We start from the raw sequence: 16,758 nt of genomic DNA, 5'->3' as shown, positions 1-16,758 counted from the left end.
AGGTTTTAAAAGGTCTTTGTGCTTACTGAGTTTGTACATTTGGAATCATGGTGTACTGAAACTATAGCTGAAAGCATGAAAGATCTGACATGTAAATTATTTAATACACGGAACATAATAGATTTTGTTATTGGATGAGGAATTAAATATACTCCAGCTGTTGATGAAGCAATTGAAATTACATTGGCCATTTATCTTCTATGTTGCTTTTGGTGAACTGTATGTAACTGTATGCAATGAATGTCTTTTTGGTTTAAAAGCTTCAGCCTCATCAGAAAGCCAGGCAGAGTCAGCTCCACCAGGTGAGTCCAAACTCTGAATAATCAAACAGAAATATAATTTCTGACCTTGTTTCACGATGCTAACACCACTTTCTTTAACTCTCATTCAGCACCAAGTGAGGAAAGTTAAGTATGTAGTCTACGCGATGCAGTCATGGGAGAACTGAAGCACCCCTCACACAATAAAACGGGAAACTTTCAGGAAAGACCTTTGAAATTTAAAACAACTTATTGTTAGCCTATTGCCAAGATGCCGACTGACTGATCTTTCAGATTGGGGTCTGGCAGATATCACAGTGCCTTTTTCTTTGTCAGGGGTTTTGGGAATTTCTAATTTTGTATATATTTTACTTTTTCAAATATATTATATATATATATATATATATATATATATATATATATATATATATATATATATATATATATATATATATATATATATATATAATATATAATATATAGTTTTAGAACTATTTTAGGCCTATGCTTGTGATATTTACTGTTGCCCATATACAGATTTCATATGAATTCTATAAAGTGTTTCAAACTATATCCAGATCCCAAAACGTCAAAATCGTGGTATTTAAATTGTATATCACAATGTACAACGCCAAAGAGAATGATAAATCTCTGTTAATGTATCTGAATTAATATAACACAAAATATTTTAGGTTAATAAATCTGTTACTTTGATCATGCAAAGTGAGATGTATCCTTTTGTGTAACAGTGCATTTACAAAAGATATGAAAACCAACACTGTTTGAAAATAAGGCATATTGTTTAATTTGCTATTGGCAATGCACTTAAGTACAAATCACTGAAAACTCTTGATAGAAAGAAATACTGATGATTTAATGTGTTAATTCTGAGTGAACTGTATTGGGGGTTAAGGAAGTTAATGTAGTGATAGATTTAGCTCATGATAAAAAGGTACAAATTAAAATCTACAGCAGTAACACAAGCACATTGAGTAATTTCTGCCATGGAATTTTATAACTATATGTTTAAATGTGAAGGAATGTCTGTCCTTAAGGATTCTCAGGATTCTCATTGTAAAGGCTGTCTGTGGTGTAAGTTTAACATACACAATTACAGTTACAATTTATGGACATTAGCGGCGGTCAGTCAGGATGCATCTGTAATGGGCCCCAAAACTGCAACTGCTTCAATCTCAACAAGACCACCCTTTGGAGAGGACAATATACATTTTTTTTTAGTTTTTGAAAAAGGTAAAAAGCAAATGAGTGGGAAAAGTATAAGGTAAATATAGCAGAGGCTTAAACAAAAACCTAATGAAACTGTAATCTAGACATTTTAAATGATCTTAATGTGAATCAGAATTTGAAATTTCACAGTAAAATTATCAGCATGTGTCAGTTTTGCAGTCTTACACCCATATACTTACTCGAGGCAGAGCAGCAACTTGATAGGCAGCCCTGGCTGGGAAGTTCTTGCAGAAGACTATGCAAAGAAAAATGAATTACCAAGAAATCATAAAAACATACTGTTAGATTTTGATGGTATTTAGCCACAAGAACATTAGTGAGCACAGGTACTGATGTTGGGTGATGATAAAAAGCCACTCCAACTTAAGTTAAAGGTATTGGATGGAGCTCATATGCTACAGAGGACACATTTCTACTGCTCCACAGCCATATACTGCAGGTGTATTTCATTTTAGCCTATGTTTACATTTATGAATTATGGATATTTTGCATTGTGCATCCCTGAAGATACTTGATATATACAATTACAGTACGTCATTATTTAATATATTTTTCCTATTATTCCCAAATTACATGTAAGGCCCTCATATTGACGCTATGATATTCTCAGTCACAATATTCACAATTTATCTCCCCAGTTCCCCTTTAGGAAATTAATATGAAGGCAATACAGTATGCACACTGTCCAAGATATCAATCACCTTGACCTCACGATGCTGGAAACAACCGTTGTGGAGTACTGGAGTGTAGAGTTTCTTTCTGATAAAACTGTTACAATTATGGCTCTTATCCTTTGTCTATGATTCATTGTCTTCATATTCTACTGTGAACATAAGTTCCAAAAAAATATGGGCACAAATTATATGTCTCATGCCATATTAGAATGGGGGATGGATGAAGGTTTTGTGGTGGGAGTCCATGTAGACAGTCTGTCTGGAACAGGTGAAGCTTTATTTTCACCTCACTGCACTGTATCTCATTACACACAGATACTATGATTGAATTACCTCTCTGCATGATATCAAAGAGGCAATACCCAACTCAAGTCAAGGATGCAATTCTGAGCCCTTTGACAAATAAACTGTAGGCGCCAAGTTGTCTGAAAACTGTAATGATACTGGAATCTATGAATTCAATTAAACATGAATACTTCATGAAAAAAGAAAAGAAAAATCTTGTAGACATTATTTTCTATATAGTCATATTGACATAAAATATTCCTAAGTAATTGATTCCCTATTAATGCTGGAGGAAAGATTGGATGAGCAGGTATCTATTGACAACAAATATTATGGAAAACAGGGCATGCTTATGGCAGTTTCAAAATGTAACTTTGCCTTTTATAAATTTGGCTTGTTAATTATGCGGTGTTTCTGCTGCTGTCAGGACTTACATTGCTTATAAACATCATTGACATTGTTGAAGTCATTAATATCTGCTAATAACACAGTGGTTTTCACAACTGTAAAAAAGAGAAAAAGAATATGGCAAAAAATAAATTTTCAACTGTTAAGTACAGAACATTAAATCAATAAGAAACTTAAAGTCATCCAGGTGGTCTACCGTTGTCATATCCACATCCAGCTGCTTTCAGAATCTCCCCCATGTTAATCAGAGCCTTTGAATGGAAAACAAAAGTTATTAGAAAATGAAGTGATGCTTTGTATTCCAGACTCCTGCTGAGTCAGGTACAATGTATTAACCTGAGGAACAAAGGTACTTCTATCCAAATTATTCTCTCTCTCTCACCTGTTTGGTCTGAGCCTGTACTCCTCCAGGGACTAATTGACCTGAAGCTACGTCCATTCCCAGCTGCCCAGAGATGTACATCGTGCGGTCTACCACCACCGCCTGGCTGGATTTAGATGTAACACATTATATATTTTTTTAATACAAAGGGCAGACAGCAGCCAACAGACAGACTTTGTACCTCCCTTTCCCTTTTTGTGAAATCAGCCCTAGTTTGGTTAGCAACTGACCTAAAATGAATTTATTCCACTTTGTTGTCAACTGTGATGCTTGAAAGTTAAACATGTATAATATATTAGTATTCTTTGATTCTTTGACCTGAAATATTTAACATTTATATTCAATTATGAGGGGCGGCACGGTGGTGCAGCAGGTAGTGTCACAGTCACACAGCTCCAGGGACCTGGAGGTTGTGGGTTCGATTCCCGCTCCGGGTGACTGTCTGTGAGGAGTTGGTGTGTTTTCCCAGTGTTCGCGTGGGTTTCCTCCCACAGTCCAAAAACACATGTTGGTAGGTGGATTGGTGACTCAAAAGTGTCCGTGTGAGTGAATGTGTGTGTGTGTGTGTGCCTGTGTTGCCCTGTGAAGGACTGGCGCCCCCTCCAGGGTGTATTCCCGCCTTGCGCCCAATGATTCCAGGTAGGTTCTGGAACCACCCCGACCCTGAACTCGATAAGCAGTTACAGATAATGAATGAATGAATTAAATTATGAAACAATACAGAGAATATTTTCAATAACATTATAATTAACATGCTTTTGTTTTAAGCTCCATGACTTCAGGTTCTGGCAACTCTGGTAAAATTCACATAACCTACTAATCTACTCTAAAAAAAAACAAAAAACACAAAGCTTTAAAAGCTGCCAAATAGAACAAAAATATTCACATGGTTTGTGAGGACTGACACTCTGCTGCAGGTCATTGGCTGAGAGTTCCTCCCACAACCCACCAAGGGCCAAGAATAAGTTATAATTACATATTTCACTCAGAGAAGTCTGGTGGACAAAAGCAGTGTGGGATAATAATGTTTCCAAAAGATCAAGATTGTACAACCTACTTTCATGTTTATGAGAGTATGCAGAGTAAAACTGCTGGACTGTATGTCAAATGGCTTTCTATTCCCAACCCCGGGGTCACTGCAGTGCTCATTTTAGTGGTTTCCCTGCTTCAACACTCATACTACAACTCAGAATGTACTTGTGAATTAAATAGTTAGTCAAATCAGCTGTTTCGGGAGAAGAGAAAGACAGGTTACATACATACTGCACTGTGAATTATTACATTCGGGCAAATTTCCTCTATGGGCTCAGTGGAAAACTGTACACATTGGACTGAGTCCTAAAGTACACCATAAACACCTCATGCTGTGTCTGGATGGAAGCCATTATATTAATAACTAAATTGTACACTACAGACAGAGATTGGGCACCTGTTAACTTCTAAATCCAACAATGGCATTTGAAAGACTTATCTACAGTCATATGCAAAAGAGTGCACACAGTTGTTGACTTCTAAATAAAAAAACACTTAAAAATAAACCTATATATGTCATTTTGGTAGAGCACAGTGTTTCTATGAAAATAGACAGCGCTGTAACATTCGTGGAACATAACTATGTTGAATGTATGTTAGACATAAAAGAGCACATTAAAAGAACAGAACATTAAAGAGCACTAGACCACTGTCCAGACATCTCAATAAAGTTGGTCAGAGAAAAGCCACATACCTGTATATGCCCTGTCTAACTGGGGCTTTAGGTGTAAAGGGCAGTTGTCTCCGAATAGCAGACATGGCCCCCATATTAGCAATGAATACATCAAGTTTCCTTCTACAAAATATATATATACTCACCTGCAGCCAGTCGACACGCCCATAATATACATAACACACTGATCATTAACCTCGGTTCACTCCTCACACAGATACAGCAGACCTCGCCACAGACACTGCAGGTTTATTAACGCAGACACTGCAGAAAAATGTGGGGCCACGTGCTAAAAGATTCAGAAATGCTACCTTTAAAAATACCGCAGCATGAAAATGATGTGTTGTACCTGTAAGGTCCGATTGCCGCTGGAGCAGCAGCAGTGTTGATAATCCTCCTTATCAGCGCAGACATGTCTCACAACTCGACTCGGCGAACGAGAGCAAATAACTAAGTGGAGGAAATGGGACACAAACTTGTTTTAACGTCCCACACGTATTTCGATTTGCCGCGTCCCCTGCTCCTGCAGGAATGAGGTTCAACCTCTAACGGCTTCCGTCTCCCTACGTAGTGCACTACGTAGGGCTTAATGTGTCCGAGACTTTCACATTCACAGTATTTAGGAGGAAGAAACCGTTTGGGATAAAGTCTGCGAATTTAATCCGCTAGCCAATTAAAACCGATGTGGCGAGAACTTTACAGCCAATGAACTCTCAGAAAGGCTGGGGGCCGAGTTAAAAAAAATAACCAGTAAAAAGGGGCGGGGCTTGACTGGTGGCTTAACTGACGAAGGGTTACGGACCTGCTCTTAAATTTGACGTTAAATGACACGGACAAACCGAAACAACAAACACTTATCTCTGTTTTTACATAGAAAACACTCCCCTAATGACTGAAAGGTGGCTTAAATGTAACAAATTTCTCCTCTATTCAATAGCCTATGCATGGGTCTATGAATGGATAGCTCTGCCACTCACCCCCATCTAGAAATCCACGCCCCGCAAGTTTATGACGTATGAAACTCTACGTGGAAAAACACGCTGCCATGGCTTTGACTGCGTAATTCATTTGTGATGTCTACTTCAATTTCAACATCACATGGGCATATTAACGTTAAACATTAGGTTTTCACTGGAGAGGACTTTAACTTCACTGCAAAGTTGGCAAATTTATGTCCATAAGTAAACGATTCTGCCTTAAATTTACATTACTTGCACTTCCATATCTGGGGCTGGTTTGAGATGATCAGAGAAGCCAGGCATTCAAACAGACATAGACAACACAAATGTGAATCTGTATGGGTATAGTATATGATTCAACCCCTCCCATTTTATTAATGATTTGCGTCTATGGGGGGCAGTTTGCTAAGTTCCTTATTTAACAATATGTATATAATAATACATTCCTGTTTTATGATATGTAGTTATAAACAAATATATATAGATTTATCTGATAAATTACTTTGCTTCATGTAACATTATCTGTAACCGTTTATCCAGTTCAGGGTGTTGGTGGCTGCGGAGCCTACCTGGAATCACTGGGTGCAAGGTGGGAACACATCCCGGAGGGGGCGCCAGCACTTTGCAGGGCAACACACTCACACTTACACCTATGGACACATTTGAGGCACCAATCCACCTACCATTGTGTGTTTTTGGATTGTGGGAGGAAACCGGAGCATCCAGAGCAAACACATGTAGACACCGGGGAACTCCACACAGACAGTCACCTGGAGCAGGGCTTGAACCTCCAACCCCAGGACCCTGGAGCTGTGTGACAGTGACACTATGCAACCATGCTACCCCTCATGAAACATGATAAAAATGAAATTGTTGTACAGTGTGTCAGAAACTGAACATTCAACCAGTTTAAAGGAACTGAGATGACAGGTTCCTTGAGCCAAGAAACTGAACTTTATTAAAGACCACTCTCAGGGGAGAGTGAGAGTCCCATTGCAAGAAAACCTTTCTTCAAAACAGCAACTTTTCAGGTGACATGAAAAACTCATTTTTCATCTGTAGTTGATACAAAACACATCACACAGTCTTTAGAACTGATTTTTTTTGCCTGAAGTGGAACTAAAAGAATGTTTCAAATTCAGAAAAGGTTTTCATGCAACGGCAGCAATAATTGATATGGATAATAATAACTTAGGATATTCAGTTAGAAAGTATGAAATACAGTATATTGATATAACTTACAAATGAAAACATAAGGCATTATAAGCACAATCCTCAACTAACTTCATGAGCAAGTTTTTGTAAAAACCAACGCAACCATTTATAAACCATACTTCACACAATCTTAAAGACAGTATAAACATAATGTCAGCGTTAAGGTCCAGATACTAAAACATTCAGTACTGTCCTCTCGTCAATAATGTTTCAGTTGCCTCTATTTCGACATCTTGGTTACAGAGATTTTTTTGTGGTATTGCTTAGGTACCAGTAACAGACACACCATTAGTAATGCTGGTAGACAGCGGTTATATTATAAAAGCCTTGAAATGAATAACTGAAAGAGGATGAAAAAGATATAGAGAGGTTAATTTTAAGCAGCCCCTGAGATAAAGTGAAGGAGTTTGAGGGCATGTGATTTGCACCTCCTCACAGGAGTGTGTACTACCGAACATAATTCAGGAGGCACTAGCAGAGAAAGAGAAAATGGAGCAACATGAAAGAGCCATAACTTCAAACATTCAAAAAAAAAAAAAAAAAGACATTCGAGACAAGACCCAAGCATATGAAACTTAAATAGTCCATGCATATTTACAGAGCATGACTGTGTCTTTAATCTTCCTAACAGTAGGGTTAAGAAAGTACGGTCATTGACTGCTCTATTTTCTTCCAAATGTGACTTCTGCTGCAAAGAGGACTCATTAAAAACATTATTCACACCCTTTTTCAGTACGTCAATCTCAAGCCTATTAAACATGGTCCCATAAATGTGGAACAAGCGGTTCAGCTTCAGACAAAAAGATGAGAGTGCGTCTTATAGGTTACAAGCTACAGATGACCACTGAAAACCCTAAGTATGATTGTCTGTTTTTTTTCTCCTTTTTTTTTTTCTTTTAAAACTAATGCTAAAAAGTTTTATCACCAACTTTGTGTATGGTCATCCTTCACAACTTCAAACATTCTCATCATGCTCTTCATTTTGCTATATTTAGAAAAACAGATGTATTTTTATAAGACAATAATTATCGCTAGAGAAACACAAGTAGAAAAGGAAAAGCATAATTAAATGAAGTTACCTTTTCCCTAAGCCCATCTTCGAGTAGTGGTCAACATGCTGGTAGTCCTTTTCTGCCCTACATGGATTAATAACTTTTCCTCATTCAGGGCTGTAAATGAATGTGTGTGTTCCTTTATGTAATTTGTTCCCCTCTGTGTTGGTTTGGTACACACCATATCTTTTTCATTTATAGATTACTTTAATATACAATTGTAATTTTGCTTACAAGGACCCACTGAAAATGAGGCTCAGGTCTCAGGTTAGTTTTTCTAGAAATAAAGGAGGAGAACGTACTATTATATTTAGCTGGATTCTCCCATGTTCAGCGAACAGTAGGAGGCTTACAGTAAGAGGCTAGACATCAGTATTAAAACTGAATGTAAGACTTCATAGGGAACATATTTTCTGGCCTGCCAGTTTTTAATTCACTCCATTGACCTCTCCTCTTCAGTCTTAGAAGTTCTGCTGCCGACGCTTCTTGGCATCCATGGCATCAAGGATAGGCTGCCTTTTAGCCGTGTAGCGCTGCCGCAACTCCTCAATTTCTCGCTCCATCATGGGGTCCAGTGCAGTGAGACGCATCTGTAGCTCCTCGAAGTCTAGGTTTTTAAGCTATAGGTAGACACAAGAGCATGAAAATAACCTTTAATTCCAAAATTTGACAGCTGTGTTATTAGCCTTGTTGGCCTTAGGCCCACGTACATTTTACAACCAGATAAGTCATTGTCTGTCACAGCTATCAACAATAATTTTAAATTGGGAGTATCAGTCCTGAATTTCGGTATCTGCACCATAAACTTCAATTTGAGCTTGGCCTGTGCTTTTCAATGTATTTAGCTACACTATTTTAAGTTTAATAACATCCTGACTGTATCTTAAACTTTCTGGAGCACTGAAAGACAGACCAAAGAGCATAAAATACAAATACACTTACAAAATCAAAGTCCCCATCTTGTGGTACTTTCCAGTTGTCAGGGAAAGCAGTCTTCGGTATCAGATAAGGGTCCTTCTGGTTGTGATTGTAACTCTCCTGAGCTTTGTTCGAATCTTGCTTGTCAAAGTAGTCCATGAAAGATGGACGCTGCGCTTGAGGTGCTGTTGGGTTTCCTACGTATTAATCGAATTTATGAAGGATTAAACGTTTTAATGCCCATTTTGAAATGGATAACATATAAACTAAATTATATATTGTTCTATGTTTGGTGAAATATTAAGACTCACTTCTCATTGAGCCTACATCTTCATCCTCATCTTCATCATCGCTGTTGATCACCATGGTGCCCAAGTCTGACTCCAGCATGGTGCTGCCATGCTCGATCATGGTCTGTGCCCCATCGCTCATTGTTCCAGTCGCTCGCATTGTGCCAGCGCTCTCTGAGCCAGATTTCACCATTGTGTGAGAGTCCACCTCCACCTCTTCCTCCTATAAAACATACAGACAGACAGGTTTAAACAGACACATCACTCGCACTCTCAAGAATTAACAGCCCAAACAGTCAAACTACAGTAAAGATAATGTTCTAGGCCTACTGAGTTGTCGTCTTCTTCTTCCAGTTCTCTCTGTTGCTCTTGTTGTCTCTTAGCTTTCATGTCCATGGCTTCTGTGATTAGGTCCCTTAGTATGGTCACTGGTTTAGCATTGGTAATAAAAGGATGCTGCAAAATAAAAAAAGACACAATGAAAAGTTCTACAGGAGCTGGAAAACATACGTATCCCTAAATGTGAATGTTTTAGAGTACAGACTGTGAAAAACATGGATGGAACTCAAACAGGTTTTATAGAAAGATTATGTTAAAGTCAAGTAAGACAAGGGAAAGTTATGTTCAAAATGTAAAAATATATTAATTTATAATTAGTGCTTTATAATATTTAATATCTGAAATTCAGTTGCCATTAATGGGGATTTGTTTTATCACTTTTCACACAAGTTAAGACTTCAAAGGTCTGTGACATGCTTTGGTCAAAATATCACAAGGATCAAACAACACAGCACAGTTCTCACATTGTCTACTGGCCTTGTTTAGAACGACGGGGTTAAATGAGTGTTGCTTTAAATAAGAACAAGCCAAAGGCCACATTCAGCACAAGAGTTCTGGAGAGAGGAGCGACTTTTGATTTGTTCTCTTTCATTTTTGTTCCCCCCCCCCCCCCCCCCCCGTCTTTAATCAGTGTTCCCATTTCTCTGCAGTCATTGTGTTTGTTTTGCTCTGTTTCACTTTGCTCTCTCATATAAACACTGCTCCAGTGCTGTGACTGGAGATAGTCAGATGAGGAAGGGGGGAAAATTCTAAAGTTCCTGCACTCACAAAGTTATGCAACACAAAATCAGAATGACTGGTTTTATTGTGTTTTCAAACCTCTAGATCCCAAAATAAATGTACTAATGGGTAATGGATAAATAGATTTTAAACATATGTCCCCTTTAAGTTTATTTCTGTAAGAATATTCACAAGTCTTATAAACTGTTATTAACATACTTGTAACAGTTGAGTGGCTGTAGCTCTCTGTTCAGGGTTTTTCACAAGACACTTCTTTACAAAGTCTGTGAAATCATCACTCCACAGCTCTGGCTTCCTGAATGTTGGTGGAGGATTTGTAGGAATCATGAAAATAGCCTTATATAGAAGAAAGGAGGAAAAATCACAAAAGTATGAAAAAAATATATATTTTTCATCTACTATTCAAAGTGAATCAGTCATACATTTTTATTGTACACTCACTCTCATTGGATGAATGTCTGCATAGGGTGGCTTGCCCTCTGCCATTTCTATTGAGGTGATGCCAAGGGACCAGATATCTGCCACGCAATTGTACCCAATCTCCTGAATCACCTCAGGGGCCATCCAGAATGGCGTACCAATTACAGTGTTCCTCTTTGCCATTGTGTCCTTTGGAAGACAAGCGACATTTCAATGATTACACATCAATGATATATTCTTATGTGCAAATCATTTAAACCCTGTATTAAACTGAAAAATGTACAAAGGCAACATTTTAAATGTAAAAATTGAGAAAGTTTATTGCCTTCTTTAAAAATATATGCCCATTTTGAATTTGATGTAGCAAAAACATATTTGGGACAGGTGCATGTTTACTACTTTGTTGCATTACCTCTTCTTTTAAGATAGAGTGGTATGACTGAGGGAGGAAAATACGACTGTTGTATATACACATGGCTAAATTTGAACTTACGTGTAAGTTTTTATAGCCTACCAGGCTGAGAACTTCTTGTTTTTTTTTTTTACCCATTTACAGACACTGGGGCTTCGTAAACACATTTAACTGGTTTGGAGCGCACAAACAGAGAGCTTGCAAATAGTGATGTGACATGCCCGGAATTTAATTAAAAAAATGTTTTTGACTGAAATCATGAACATTGCTTCAACTGTCTGTAAACGTTTGGGAACGAAGGAGACTAGTTGCTGTAGTTTTGAATGTTAAATGTTTTCTCATTCTTGCTTTTTATAGGATTTCAGCTGCTCAACTGCTTAAGGTATCCATTACTGATTATTTCAATTCATAATGCTCCAAATGTTTTTAGTGTGTGAGAGGTTTGGACTTATTTAGCTCCTATAAACATTTACTAAGGAGCCATTATGTTGTAATCCATTCAGAATGTGGAAATATGAATTGGTCTTGACTTACTGAAAACAAGACCTTCCTAGAGTAAGACACTGCCTGGATGGCTGCAATTTGCTCTAAAATCTGTACATATCCTTCACCATTCACAGTGCCTTCACATATGTTCAAGTCACCCATATGCACTAAAGTACCCTCATACCCCCAACCCTGGCTTTTAAAGTGTATGCTTATAACAAGCCGGATGGTCCTTCTTGTGTTTAGCCTGAAGGACAAAGCATCCATAATGTTCAAAAATAATTTCTAATTTTGATTTGTCAGACCACATGACATTTTCCACTTCACCTCAGACCATCTTCAATGAGGCTGGGCCCAGAGAAGGTGGCAGCTTTCCTGGATCCTGTTTATATATGATTTGCAAGGCATGTGGGTAGTGTTCCTGCACCCATGCAGTGATTTCTACTACAGAAACATCTTTTTTGTTTGTTTCAGTGACATTTTATGTCAAGGAAGTGACATTCCTTGTCCCTTGAATTGTAAATGCAATGTTAAAAATGTTAATAATTTTAATCAAAAAACACTTTTCATAAAATTCTGAGGATGTTTCCTCTATATTTACTCGCTCTCCAGTCTGTTTGCATGCTCAAAACCAGTCTAGTTTGTTTACAAAGCCAGTGTCTGTAAAAAATTAAAATAATAAAAACTTACAGAACAGTTGCAAAATTGTAGAATTTCAACTGTCTTTGCAAAATAAATTAAATACAATTTTTTAATGATTTACATACCATCGCTTTCCATATACATTTAGTCTAAATATAGCTCAATATCCCAACATTTCCAGAAACGGTGTTTGTATAAACACAGATAATACTTACAGTAAGTTGTCCAGCCACTCCAAAGTCAGCAAGTTTAGCATGTCCTTCAGTATTAAGGAGAATATTCCCAGCTTTAATATCCCTGTGGATTTTCCTCATGAAGTGCAAATACTCAAGACCTTTCAAGGTAGATTTAAGGATGGTAGCAATCTCATCTTCTGTGAGCTGGAGGAAAGATTAAAACAGCTGTCATTATTCTCTAGAACAAAACAGACATATTTTTCCTTTTTCCCCCCTCCAAACATCACATTATCTACTTACAGTTTTGTTACGTAATCTAATGATATCAGAAACAGAGCCTGCACCACAATACTCCATCACAATCCACAGGTCTGTATTTTTAAAGTAACTGCCATAGTACTTCACCACATATGGACTAGACAAAAACACAAACACCAGTGTTAGCAAGTAATGCAAATGACAATACAATTGCTTAAATATTAATACAAAAATGTAGATACACACTGTGATATCTGAATATTAAACATATTATGTATGGAAAAATATTAAAATATGATATTTACTGTGAAGCAAAAATTGAAGTTTGATTTTACTGAATATATAACTCTTTAAACAGACACTTCCCTGTAATACATTCTCAGCTACATCTATTACCAGTTATAAAATTATGAAAAAAATAATGAAAATCAAAATCAGCCCAGAAATCTCATATGGATTCAATCCTAAACAAGTAAATAATGCTAGAAATAAAATGGTGTGTTGCAGCAGGATATATTCCTATTGGCTTTTACCTGTCACACTGTTGCATAATGGAAATCTCCTTGATAATTTCCTGCAGGTCAGACTCCACAGGAACCTGTTTAATGGCCACTACCTGACCTGATTCTTTGTGGATGGCTTTAAACACGCTGCCATAGGACCTGGACAAAAAAGGTTCAGCAGACAAGAATTGTAGGTTATCTTACAGTGCATCCCAAAGATCTAGTCGATTAAATATTACTCAAGGAATATTTACTTTGCAAAATTTTTAACCTAAACGTAATAGGGTCAACTAAGCTTTGGATAAGACTGTGTAAATCTGATACAGTTTTGTGTAGTTATGACATCTGTTACTAATAAATTAATTTATGAAGTCAAACATTTTTCAACTTAGTTGACACATAACAGTTGTATGGACTGAGAAGTGCAGGAAATAATTAAAAATTTTAGCAATATTTATGAATTACATCAAACTCTTTGTAAAACGACAATATTTAATTTGGGCACGTTTGGGGAATTGGCCTTTCAGGTGGATATATATATATATATATATATACACACACATATTTGTGGTTTGCACTGCATTCAGTTTATCTGTTGATTGTGAGCATATTCACATTAAAGGAGTAGAGAAAGAGAAAGAGAGATGTGGCGATTGAAATGTGTCCAAAAGTGACACAAGGTCATTTGAAACTGAAGGGGGAAAGTGAAACTTGGGACTTATTTTTTAAACAAACTATTTTCTCTCTGTGTCCCACATCCAGGGCATAGTTTCCTGGGATCCAGACCTCTGTGCACCCTGTGAACAAGCTTCATGTGTCTTCATAAAAGTTGCACATTTAAGGTGGCACGAAAAATATTTACTAGTTCAAAAAAAGATAGTCCAATCACTGAGCCACCAGCACCATTACTCCTGTAACTGCCTGTGAGGTTAATACGTAGTCATCTGACATTGTCAAAAAAAAAACACCGAACCCCCACCCCCACCCCGACAACCTCAGATGAATGAAATCCGGCTTCTCTCATTTTTAACAAACAAATCGTACGTAATACAGTTTTAAGGAAGCAAGTAAATTTGTGTTTTCAAGAATGTGTGCCCTGTCATGCTGCGTTAATTTACCCTTCTCCAAGTTTTTCAAGAACATCGAAGACTTCCTCGGGTTGTTTGGTCAGACTGTCTTCACTGAGCTTCTTCAGCTTACTGTAAAAGCAGAAAAGTAAACATTCAATAAACAAAAGAGGCCGTGACAGTCTAATAGCTAAGATCATCCGTTTATGCTGTAAACATCAGCTAGATGAGAAGGAAATACACATGGGGAAAGTGTGATTTCCTTATCTAGTCCTCGGTCTGAATCTCACTGCTAGCTAGAACTACAACCCCCTAAATGCTCATTTCAGACTCTCCGGCAGCTCATAGACATAAGGTAACCGCTGCAGTTAAGTTACTGAGGGCGGAAGGGCCGGCTGTGTTGAGGCCAGTCTGATGAGGGTCTGAGCGGATCACCTCTGGTTAAAGCGGCGCTGTCCGGAGAGGCCTGTAAACACTGGGGTTGTTCGCTTAGCGCTAAACATACGACACTCACTTTTTGGGCACAGGCTGCTCCATGATGACTTCAATAAACTGATCCTGTACACTGCTCCACAAAGACCACACAGGCTAAAGACTCAAGGAAAATAGCTTTAAACCATGACTTCTTTCGTGTTTCAGAGAAAACTTGAGCTCAATTTTCATCGCCGCTTTCTCACAGTCCAGCGGCGATAACTGACACTCCACCGACCTTCAAAATACAAGTCCTCGTTCATCACACCCGGATAATAAACATTTCATTTTAGAGGGTAAAATAAAAAGTTTTCCTATTTACCAGCGCATTCCAAAATGCACAAAAAATGTAAAAAAACAAACAAAAAAAAAAAACAAAAAAAAAAAAACAAAAAACAAAAAACACAAAAACATACCACTAATAAAAATAAACCATTTAGTACCCAGTTTATACAGTTTTGTGCATTTTGGCCATATATTTCTCCCCATTATATACATTTAGTCACATCAAATAAATTAAAAACTAAATGTATAATAAATGGAAACCACCCCACCCCTGTCTCTCTCATGGCTGGTTAACTAACTAACCTTAACCCTAACCCCAGCTTTGTATTGGTCATATCAGCAGACTGGTCCAAACGCCCGCGTTGACTTCTGTCCACTGCCAAAAGAACCTACACAGAGCACATGAGCATCAGAACTGGACCATGGAATAATGGATGGAGGTGGCCTAGTCTGATGAATAACATTCCCTTTTAGATGTTGTGGACAGCAGAATGCATGTTCAATTTTTACCTGGGGAAGAGATGGCACCAGGATACACTATTGGAAGAAGGCAAGTTGGGGGATACAGTGTAATGCACTGGATGATGTTCTGCTGTGAAACCTTGGGTCCTAGCATTTATGTAGATGATACTTTGACAGTCTTTGCAGTGTGGCAAGACACATTGTCCGGCTGAAAGAGGCCACTGCTATTAGGGACTACCGCTTCAGCACTGGGTACAGACTACCTAACTTTTCCTGCTGGCCAGTTCCACCCCATTGAGGAAATAGTACTCCCAGTTGCCTCTTTCAGGAGGACAATGGACAATGGGTCACACTGAAAAAATTTGATCAGCAATTGTTAGACATTACGAAGTGTTCAGGTGTTGACTCAAATGACAAAATTCTGTATTTGTATATATTTACTAAACACAGTAAATCTAAGTTTCAGCAAAAACATTAGAAATATTTCAGTGTACTTTGGCCTTTAAAGGAATGTTCTAGTGAATTAACAAATCACTGATTTTTTAAATGAATTTTTCCAAAATGCCCCAATGTGTTTTGGAAATGAGGTTTGTATATTATTGATGCAGTGAGATAACACCACTGACATAAAAGATGATGCATTCCTACATTCTTGCTGATGTCAGTGTTTACTGTCAGAGAATAGCAAGCTGTCAGTATAAAAACATCACAGCAAAATGAGCTGTCAATCACAGATCATGGTCACTGTCAGGGCACAGTCAAATCAGCCAATCAGTGACAAGGAGAAAAAAGGAACCAGGACTCTGCTTAATATCTAATCACAGAAATGCACTGGGTCACAATCTCTACTGAAGATTATTTTAAAGAGACAGTAGGGATAGAGACAATATGAGAGGATATAATAAAAAATACACAGCAAATTCACCAGTCTTAAATCAAATCGCAGTAAAACTTGAACTATATTATATTATATTATATTATATTATATTATATTATATTATATTATATTATATATTATTTTTTAAAGTAAGAGTTTTGTGTGGTATGTAACTATTATTAACATGTAAAAATCTCAATGTCCACCCTGTCCATATATGTGC

The 16,758-nt window shown here is 37.5% G+C and overlaps 2 protein-coding genes across 4 annotated transcripts; both read right to left on the bottom strand.

The window, feature by feature from the left end:
- Window positions 1-781: 781 nt before the first annotated feature.
- Window positions 782-5,606, bottom strand: rida (reactive intermediate imine deaminase A homolog). Of its 3 annotated transcripts, none has more exons than XM_066674508.1 (6): window positions 4,984-5,053; window positions 3,258-3,363; window positions 3,072-3,126; window positions 2,902-2,970; window positions 1,688-1,743; window positions 782-1,467 (listed from the first exon to the last, which is right to left on the bottom strand). In XM_066674508.1, the coding sequence occupies exons 1-6, from the start codon at window positions 5,046-5,048 to the stop codon at window positions 1,408-1,410; spliced, it is 411 nt and encodes a 136-aa protein (XP_066530605.1). In that variant the 5' UTR covers window positions 5,049-5,053; the 3' UTR covers window positions 782-1,407. The 3 variants fall into 3 exon arrangements, with proteins under 3 accessions (XP_066530605.1, XP_066530606.1, XP_066530604.1); XM_066674509.1 differs by lacking the exon at window positions 4,984-5,053 and adding an exon at window positions 5,109-5,229 and having other exon boundaries at window positions 783-1,467; XM_066674507.1 differs by lacking the exon at window positions 4,984-5,053 and adding an exon at window positions 5,312-5,606 and having other exon boundaries at window positions 788-1,467.
- A 1,232-nt stretch (window positions 5,607-6,838) lies between these two features.
- On the bottom strand, window positions 6,839-15,141 carry stk3 (serine/threonine kinase 3 (STE20 homolog, yeast)). Its single transcript, XM_066675308.1, has 11 exons — window positions 14,955-15,141; window positions 14,492-14,572; window positions 13,404-13,532; window positions 12,913-13,027; window positions 12,652-12,816; window positions 10,918-11,085; window positions 10,675-10,812; window positions 9,727-9,852; window positions 9,418-9,619; window positions 9,131-9,303; window positions 6,839-8,808 (listed from the first exon to the last, which is right to left on the bottom strand). The coding sequence occupies exons 1-11, from the start codon at window positions 14,975-14,977 to the stop codon at window positions 8,650-8,652; spliced, it is 1,479 nt and encodes a 492-aa protein (XP_066531405.1). The 5' UTR covers window positions 14,978-15,141; the 3' UTR covers window positions 6,839-8,649.
- Window positions 15,142-16,758: the final 1,617 nt, after the last annotated feature.

Source organism: Hoplias malabaricus, chromosome 6 (assembly GCF_029633855.1).
Source record: "Hoplias malabaricus isolate fHopMal1 chromosome 6, fHopMal1.hap1, whole genome shotgun sequence".
NCBI lineage: Eukaryota > Metazoa > Chordata > Actinopteri > Characiformes > Erythrinidae > Hoplias > Hoplias malabaricus.
Note: the sequence above shows the minus strand (reverse complement) of the source record. Positions and strands in the feature narration are given on the sequence as shown.

Coding starts and splice junctions, on each gene's coding strand:
- rida (XM_066674507.1), bottom strand. CDS start 5,376: ATGTCTGCGCTGATAAGGAGGATTATCAACACTGCTGCTGCTCCAGCG. Junction 2,971..3,071: donor TGGATGTGGATATGACAACG/GTAGACCACCTG, acceptor TCTTTTTTACAG/TTGTGAAAACCACTGTGTTA. Junction 1,468..1,687: donor AAGTTGCTGCTCTGCCTCGA/GTAAGTATATGG, acceptor TCCTCTCCAAAG/GGTGGTCTTGTTGAGATTGA.
- stk3 (XM_066675308.1), bottom strand. CDS start 14,977: ATGGAGCAGCCTGTGCCCAAAAA. Junction 14,573..14,954: donor GAGCAGCCTGTGCCCAAAAA/GTGAGTGTCGTA, acceptor CTGCTTTTACAG/TAAGCTGAAGAAGCTCAGTG. Junction 13,533..14,491: donor CTTGAAAAACTTGGAGAAGG/GTAAATTAACGC, acceptor TTTTTTGTCCAG/GTCCTATGGCAGCGTGTTTA.